At 37.4% G+C, this 9,457-nt stretch overlaps 1 protein-coding gene and 1 pseudogene across 1 annotated transcript in view; both read right to left on the bottom strand.

Moving 5' to 3' along the window:
• LOC109227488 (transcription factor ILR3-like) overlaps positions 1 to 3,401 on the bottom strand; it is a 5,466-nt gene extending 2,065 nt beyond the window's left edge. Inside the window, exons 1-2 of the mRNA XM_019392672.1 lie at positions 2,917 to 3,401; positions 1,973 to 2,035 (exon numbers count right to left, since the gene is read on the bottom strand). Coding sequence (XP_019248217.1) covers positions 1,973 to 2,035; positions 2,917 to 3,077 — 224 coding nt within the window. The 5' untranslated portion in view covers positions 3,078 to 3,401. The remainder of the gene's footprint in view (positions 1 to 1,972; positions 2,036 to 2,916) is intronic.
• The window catches only part of LOC109228112, a 43,528-nt pseudogene that overhangs the window by 16,864 nt on the left and 17,207 nt on the right, over positions 1 to 9,457 (bottom strand).

Genomic DNA, 9,457 nt, shown 5'->3' with positions numbered 1-9,457 from the left:
TCCCCCCCCCCCCCCCCGGACTCTATTTTCTTAAAAATTTAATTATTCTTTCAAAATTACACAAACCCAAATTAAAGGAACTAATGTGCTACTTTAATTTTTCACACAAGAACAAAATACTGAAATTTGAGCTCGATAACTAAAAAGAAAGTTTCCTTTCTACAACATGAAAGAAATTACTCATTTTGTTGAATGAAAGAAAATATTTTTTTCTACATCATGAATAGAAAATACGCAATTCATTGAAATGAAAGAAAATACTTTATCTACATATTGAAAAGAAAGTACTCGTTTGTTAAAATGAAAGAAAATATTTTTTCTACATCAGGAAAAGAAAATAGTTAGTTTGTTAAAATGAAAGAAAATACTTTTTCTACGTCATGGAAAGAAAGCATTTTTTTTTTGTTGAAATGAAAGAAAATATTTTTTCTACATAATGAAAAAGAAAGTACTCGTTTTGTTTAAATGAAAGAAAATACTTTTTGTACATCATGAAAAAGAAAGTACTCGTTTTGTCGAAATGAAAGAAAATACTTTTTCTACATCATGAAAAGAAAGTACTCGTTTTGTTAAATGAAAGTAAATACTGTATCATGAAAAGAATATACTCATTTTGATGAAATAAAAAAAAGTATTCTATTTACAACATGAAAAGAAAGTATTCTTAATAATACTTCTATTTCGGGTGGGTGGTGGGCAAGGTTAGGGTGGGTGGGGTGGGGTAGGAGGTAGGGGGTTGGGGTGGGTGGGTAGGGTTGGTTTGGGGGTGGGGTGGGTGAGGGTGAGTTATTGGGGGTTGGTGGGGATGGGGAATAGGGTGGAGAAGGTTGAAAAAGAATTTTAGAAAATGAGTTCATGATAGGGAAAACATTTTCCTTCAATTGGAGGAAAATGAGTTCATGAGGAAAAATGTTTTCCAAAACATTTGAGTTCATGAGGAAAATGTTTTCCAAAACATTTAAGCCAACCAAACATAGAAAAATTGGAAAACATTTTCCGGAAAATGTTTTCCCTCATACCAAACACACCCTCTATCTTGTTATCTTTTGCCCACATGCAATTTAAATAAATTTTCGTTAGTACACACATATCTTTGTGTTTGCTCAAGTGATGTTAAAGCCATTTTCTCTTAATCATCTGCATCCATCTTTAAAAAGTGGCAACATGATGAGACAATTGAATAGGTATGATGTGAGAATCCTAAAATCTAGCATGAAGTCATGAACAGCTCATTGAAGCTATATTTTAATAGTAACTAACTAGTGAAAGGATGTAGATTAATACATAAAGTTCTGCCTAAAATTTTGGTTTCTGTAATAGCAATTAGATAGACCGGATGGTGAAGCTTGAAACATAGAGCTCCACATAACCAGTTCAAATTCGAGATGATATTCCTTCAAATGGAAATTAGAAATTATAATACTACAACCCATGGACAGCAGCCTTGAAACAGAAAAACACCAACTCACACCACATCGGTACTCTTAAACTGAATGTAAAAATCATGCCTGAGTTCAGTGGTGAAGATAGCAAGAGCAATGGTGGAGAACCTGGACGAAAGGTATATATGGCCAGCCTTCAGTATAGAGGTTGGCTATTATAGGATATCATTATGCTGATAAAGTTACTAAACTACAACCAAGAACCTCACAATGAAAATAGGCTTCTTGACTAATCAGCAAAGTCTCTCAGAGAAGTGCAACCATAAAATTTAATAAGTGATTGGGAAGAAGAGCCTTTGTCATGTGTGACTTCTAGCATCACAAGCTCCTTTTTTGTTAGTTGGCTGCTATATTCCAATCACATCACATAAGAAACCGCAAAAATGCATGCATATAAATGGCATTGGGTCCTTCATTTAGAACATAGGATATAAACAGATCCAGATATCTAAAAGAAGAAGAAAGTAATAATCAAGAGTCTACCCAAACTTCACAAACAAAGCTAAAAGAGAAAGGGATAATGCAATTACCGCTTTCGCGAGCTTGCCTCCTTACTGACTTCTGAATCATCAAATGTGTAATCTGTTTCTGCACTGAAACAGATAAGTGACCATCAGAACAGGGGGATGGTAAAAACAAAAGAACTGTTCCAGTAAAATGCTCAGCTCACCACTATGTCATCCTATTAAGACATCAGACAGGTATGTTACTGTGCCCATAAGATTAGAAATTCATCTTGCATAGTTGTAACAATATCCTTGGTGGAAGTTGAAAAGCTGATGGTTTTGAGTCCTAATAAATATATTTACAGAACATAATTTAAGTCTTTCTATAACTTTTAAGTAATGTAATCTAGAGAGGAAATCTATAACGTCAACAAAGTGATAGACAATTTGGAGTAACAACTTTTCAAGCTACAGACTGGCCAAAGTGACAATTCCTTGTTGAATTTACCTGCTACCAGAGGCAGGATACAAAACTTTAAGCTCTATGATTTCATCCTTCAAGGTTCTTATTATTAAATGCATTGTATTTTAAAATTATGGGTTGATATCTACTATTTGTTGCAACTTTAGTAGATGTTTATACATAAATTTATGCTCCTCATTAGAAGTACTGGTTCAGATGAACTCAATGCTGCAACGCTACACCCGCTTCTACCTGCTACCCTATAATAAGACTATTTTGACACTAATTGTCAACTTAGCACAACCCTCCTCCTTTATCTCGATTACAAAAAGTTATACATAATAATTTACAAGGCTAACATGCTTGGAGTTATACATTAGCATAGGCAGGAATGTGTAAATATCATCTACTCTCATTTAATTCTCCTGTACCCTAGTTCTCTTCTACTCGAGCTAGTGATACAGTAACAATTGGAGTACATAATATAGAGCAATAGAATAAAGAAATAAACTTTCTTCTAAGTGCTTAAAGAATAAAAAGGAAAAAGGTGGAAGAGCAGACCCACATGAGATTAGAGGAAGCATAGATTGTTTGAGCAGGCCAGCTGAAGTCAATAGTGGCCGGGGACTGGAAATCAGCGACGGCGACGGAGGCGGCGGAAGTGATATCAGTCATCAACTCATAATCAAATAGCCAATTGGGATTCCCACTTGAATCAATCTCCATCAGGTAAACTTGTGTTCTTCAGTTCCTCAATTTGCTCTGAACACTATAAGGAATAATTGAGTAAAGTAGTAATAGTAGCAGTAGTTGAAATGATAGCATCAGAAATATATATATCATTTTCTTTGGTTGCTCAAATGGATGAGGACGGCGGAGAATTGACGGCAGCAATGAGAATGACAAAGTGCATTTCGTCATTAAATGGATTTTCTAACTCCTCAAAAGTAAACGCTCTTTTGTAAAAGTGGCATGATTTTTGCTGCTTCACTACATCAGTAGCTTTCATTCATCAATCATCATTTTGAAATTGCAACAACTATGGGTAAGCTTCTATTTGGAATTATCTCACATGTCTTACTTATAAACCTAAACTGTAACTACCTTTCTTCAATTTAATACTAGGCGCATATAGTATGTACGTAATGTTATAAATAGAGTTCTATTTATGGTGAATGTCTATATTTAGAGAGATTCTAGGGTTCATTGCTTGGCGGCTAAGTCACCCTCTCCCTATAAATAGAGGGTTCTATTCTGTTGTAATTCATCCCAAATATTAATAAGAATTCTCTCTCCCCACTTTTCCCTATTGAGTAGAAGCTTTGGGATTGATCATAATGATTGTCAATTGTTCTATGAATTTCCTTCATGCTTAAATTTTGGATTTAAGGTAAGTATTTTACTTTATTTTTCTCTTTTAAATTCTTGAAATTCTATAATTTGATTTTATATACAAGCAAAGACAACAAAGTTTGATTATAACTCTAATGGAGTTTGTAAGTAATTATTAGCACCTGAAGTGGTAAAAATTTCTATGTCTTGCCATGATCAAAGTCATGTATGATCGTGAGCACAAAAAGTGGAAACCCGTCCCATTGAATTTGCTCCATTCTCATTCCCTTAAGAGGATGTGATAGCAGTATGTGATAAGTCTGAAAGAAGACAAAATTATCAATATGAATATATCAATGGATGTGGACGTGGCAATAGACGAAATTATAATCGTCATCATTGGGATAATGAGAATAATAAGGATTCTCAAAATAAACCTTCACTCTGTGAAAGTAATATTTGTCATCGATTTGACATGAGATTTTATAAAGCACATACAGAGACTATGGTCAATTCATGATGTGAATGTGACAACATCCGATTTATGAATACATATTCATTCTTGAAAGAATATGAACGTGCTAGTGGTAGTGAATATACCACACTCACCTCTAGAAGGAGGTTTGAGATGATATAAGAAAATAATGTCATTATTATGGCTTGAATGGTCATTGGTCACGTACCTATTGTACGCCAAAATATTTTGGTAATGTGATTATTAAAGAATAATAGTAATGCAAGAAACAGATCTTGCATATAATTTTTACCATAACCATAATGGTATAACTTTCTCTTTAAAAGAGATATTCACCATATGGATGTTGATGAATATGTGGTAGTACCAAATTAATTGAGAGCTCTAGAAGAGCCAGTTATACTATTTTGGAGAAAATTGATTATCAATAAGACGTTGTGTTGTAGTAAGTCTCAAAGAAACTTATATTAAGTTTCTAAAGTATTCGCGAAAGCGGTTGGTTATATTGAGACTATAAATAAAGAAAAGATTTAATATCTTTTATTACTACAACTTGTAGCGGGGTAATATGTATGTGAAAAGTTACCCGCTTTATTCTCCAGTTTGTACTACACAAACAAAAGAATGCCACAATAAAGTAGAAGTTTATTGATATAAAAATCCATATCATAATAAACTTGGAGTTTATTCATAATTACACACGTCATGGTGTAAAGCTAAAGTTTATCAATATTGGTAATTTATTCAGTTGGCATAATTGGTTTAGCCATATCTATTTAAGTATGATGTGCAAAAAAATAAAAGAGAATTCACATGGGTAAATATTAAAGAACTAGAAAGTTCTTTACGAATTCTCTTATGTTGGCTGTTCTCATTAATTAATATACCAACTAAAATTGGGATTGAATCCCAGAATGCTGGAAATATCAAAGGTGAATATGGGCCCGATCACCTGCCATGTATACCACATAAGATGCATCTATGAGATGGTTACATGTGCGATTATTATTAACCCGCAACATGGTGTTTTGCGAAGTAACTTGCTCAATAATTTAATTTCGAGCATAATTTCCAGATTTCCTATTCAAGATAGTTTATCTTGATAAGTTGGCTTACATCACAGTTGGTTTAGCAAAATAATTTATTGAGTGCCTCTACTTAATAGCTAAACTATTGCTTATGAGAACAAAGTTATCTATATCAGTTTGATATAGGTTATATACGAAAGTATATTACATTCTCCCCTCACAAGTGGTTCAGGATCAGGAACCAGATAATTCCATCTTATTATTATTGACGTGCAGTGTATATTTTAATTAACACCATAACGCACAAAGATGAGTTCTTAAAGTTGAGGAAACAAGTTAGTTTTTCTAACATGAGGGGGAGACATGATAAACAGTTGAGAAAAAGTTAAGTGGAATGAATTATCATTTGTACATCTAGATCCTCGAATAAGATAATATGAACTCGAGGTTCATAAAAAAGATAATTTATTTGCAATATATTGCAAAGCATGCCAGACGCATTTGCTGACCCAAAGAAAGTAACTATATTCTCATTGCAAATGCTCCTATTAAGTCCTAGAAGGACAAAGTCTATAGTAAGCTTAAAGCGTATAGACGATCAGTTTCAAATAAACTTCTTGATAAAGAAGATAAGCAAATGATCAAAATGATCATAACAAAGGAGGCAAGTGATCTAGAAGATCACATGACATAACACTTCATAAAATCTCATGAGAGATTCAGGTACCTGAATATATGAATGAAGAGATCTCTATGTTATGTCATTATGAAAATATATTAAAACTGATATAAAATGTTTGTCGACGACATCTATGATAGCGCTAAGTATAGATGAGGATCTTAAGTCTGGCGCTTACAGACACAAAAATATTGGCCAAATAGAAGAGACACAATTCAAATAGAATTGGTTTCATATGAAAGACATGTAGTTTTGAACATGTAGTTCAAACACTTGAATAAAGTCAATGGTATGTGCAATCAGTTTTCAATATCTTATATGTCTAGCATGACATGAAAACTTGATATGCATCTAAAGTCTATTATATGACTTATATGATGTGACGACCCAAAGGGTCATCACCGGATTTCTCTCTTTTCCATGCTTCCGAGGCCTTGAAAACCTCGCTTTTAGTTGCCTCAATTTGCATGCGCAGTCCGGGCGCGAAGCCGGAAAGCTTTTATGTTGAAATATGTGAACTTTGTGAAAAATTTGAAGAATTTTGATATTAATATTGCTAAAGTTGACTTTGGTCAACATTTTTGGTAAACGGACCCGGACCCGTGATTAGGCGGTCCCGGAGGGTCCGTAGAAAAATATGGGACTCGGGCATATGCCCGGAGTCGAATTTCGAGGTCGAGAGCCCGAGAAATGAATTTTTCTGTGAAATTATTTTTCTGAAATTATTAAGGAAAATGGAAATGAAAATTGATAAAAAGACCATGGTATCGGGCTCGTATTTTGGTTCCGACGCCCGGTACAAGTCTTAAATATGTGTTAAGCGCTTCCTGTGAAGTTTGGTCGAAATCGGATGTCATTTGACGTGTTTCGGACCTAAATATCTAAAATTTGAAGTTATGAAGTTTGAAATGAAAATGACGAATTTTGAAGGCCTTTTCCTCCATAGCTTCTTAGGTAAGTGTTCTTAACTTCATCCTCTCTTAATTTCTTCATCTAATCACTAAATTTCTAGCCCTAAATCATGAAATCAAAGTAGAATTAGGGGTTTTGGGTAGAGTTAGGGTTTTGAGAATTTTGGGTGATTCAACCTCAATTTGGGGTCGAATCTTGAAATAAATTATATATTTGAACTCGTAGGGTTATGGGTGATTGGGTTTTGGTCCGAGCCTCGTGTTTGGACCATGTGGGACCGGTGTCGTATTTTGGTATTTTTGGAAGAATGATAGGAATTTCATTTCTAGGCTATGGGATTATGTTTTTGAGCCCTTATTGATATTATTGAACTAATTATGCCTAGATATCATTATTTCGGAGTTGGATTGTAGAGGAAAGGCGGTATTAGAGAGTTGATTGTTATTCTTGGACCGAGGTAAGTGTTTGTTCTAACTTTGGCTTGAGGGAATAGGATTAGGATGTTATTTGCTACTTGCTAAATGTGGAGTATGGTGTATAGGCATGGTGACGGTTGTCTATGCACCGGAGTCTAGCATGACCGTGAGTCTTAATTGCTTTTAATTCGAATGATGCGACACGACTTCCTTGTTTAATTGATAAATTTCATATAATGTGAACGGTTGAGGAAGAATTGTGATTGGTATATTTTGGAGCGTTGGCTCGAACAAGAATGTAATAGTTGAGAAAGAAGTGATTTAAAAGAGGATGTGTAGTGATTATTCCCTTGCCGGGACATGTAGACTATTATTATGTACTCTCCCTTGCCGGGATATTTGGACTGTTAGCTGTATCCTTGCCGGGTTAAAGTGTTATGTTGTCGAATTCCCCTAATGGGGCCTTCTTTACAAAGTCAGATATTTTGGACTATAATATGGGATCGTGTGGCACGCAGTCCACTTATATACTATGATATGGGATCGTGTGGCACGCCGTCCACTTATGAATTAAGAAATGGGATCGTGTGGCGAGCCGACCACTTATATATGAGCTATGGTATTGAGATAGTTTCGTCGCTATATCCGTTGATCTATATACGCTGTATTTTCCCCGAGCATGCCCCCTTTCCCTTTTTAGTCGATATTCTCTGTTGTTATTTCTGTTGCCTTTGTATATATATACCTGCACAGGTTGTTTTTGGTAGGTCCTGTCTAGCCTCGTCACTACTTCGCTGGGGTTAGGCCAGGCACTTACCAGCACATGGGGTCGGTTGTGCTGATGCTACACTTCTGTGCTTTTTGCACAGATCATAGTACCGGAGCAGGAGCCTTTGGTCAGCAGTAGGAGCGTTGGGAGCTTACTTCAGTCCGGAGATTTCCGAGGTAGCTTGCTGGCGTCCGCATGGCCCGGAGTCTCTATTATCACTGTCTTTCGTTTGATTTCCCTTGTATCGGATCAGACAGTACTTTATTCTTATTCAGACTTTGTTTTTAGCATTCAGTAGAAGTTCGTGAGTTAGTGACACCAGATCTAGGTAGAGGTGTATTTGAATTTCCGCACTTGGTTTCAGTTATTTATGTATCGAGACTTCCGCTTTTATATTAATTGCCTCGTTCTTCTTTATACTGTTAATGATGTTGAGAGAAATGTTAAACTAATTGGCTTGCCTAGCTCCTATTAGTAGGCGCCATCACGACTCCCGAGGGTGGGAAATCCGGATCGTGACAAGTTGGTATCAGAGCACTAGGTTACATAGGTCTCACAACTCACGGACAACCTCGGTAGAGTCTGAGGGATCGGTACGAAGACGTCTGTATTTATCCCCAGAGGCTACGGAGTTAGGAAAAGTTTCACTTTTGTTCTTTCCTGTCGTGCGATTCTGTTTTCTCAAATACTGATTGTCTTTCTACTTTGTTGTTTCGCAGATGGCGAGAACACGTGCTTCCTCTTCTACCGCGCGGCAGCCCGAGCCCCCAACAGCAGCTCCTGCGAGGGGCAGAGGCCGAGGCCGGGGCAGAGGCCGAGGCCGGGGCAGAGCTCAGCCCCGAGCAGCAGTCCTAGAGGTGGAGCCTCATGTTGATTATGATGAGGAGGCTCCAGCCCCAGCAGCTCCGATGGGCCCAGCTCAGGTCCCAGAGGGGTTCATAGCCACCCCAGTTCTTCAGGACGCTCTGGTCAGATTGGTAGGCTTTGTGGAGAGCGTCACTAGAGCGGGTTTGTTTCCAGTAGCACCAGCCACTTCTCAGGCTGGAGGAGGGGGTCAGACTCCTGCTACACGTACTCCGGAGCAGGTAGCTCCCCAGGCACAGGTTCCAGAGGTTCAGCCAGCAGTGGCAGTTCAGCCGGGTATTGTGACTCAGACCGGCGATGGACAACTATTTCCTCAGATGCTTTGTGGAGGCTTGATAGGTTCTCCAAGCTCTTCACCACCACATTCAGCGGTGCTTCATCAGAGGATCCCCAGGATTTCTTATTCAGCTGCCATAAGATCCTTAGGACTATAGGTATTGTGGAGACCAATGGGGTCGACTTCACCACCTTCCGGCTTGCAGGATCCGCCAAGACTTGGTGGAGGGACTATTGCCTATCCAGACCAGCAGGGTCGCCATCATTGACTTGGGACCAGTTTGCAGAGTTGTTTTTGGAGAAGTTTCTCCCAGTTACTCAGCGGGAGGCACTACGCAGGCAGTTCGAGCGCCTC

The sequence above is a fragment of the Nicotiana attenuata genome, chromosome 6 (assembly GCF_001879085.1).
Source record: "Nicotiana attenuata strain UT chromosome 6, NIATTr2, whole genome shotgun sequence".
Classification (NCBI taxonomy): domain Eukaryota; kingdom Viridiplantae; phylum Streptophyta; class Magnoliopsida; order Solanales; family Solanaceae; genus Nicotiana; species Nicotiana attenuata.
Note: the sequence above shows the minus strand (reverse complement) of the source record. Positions and strands in the feature narration are given on the sequence as shown.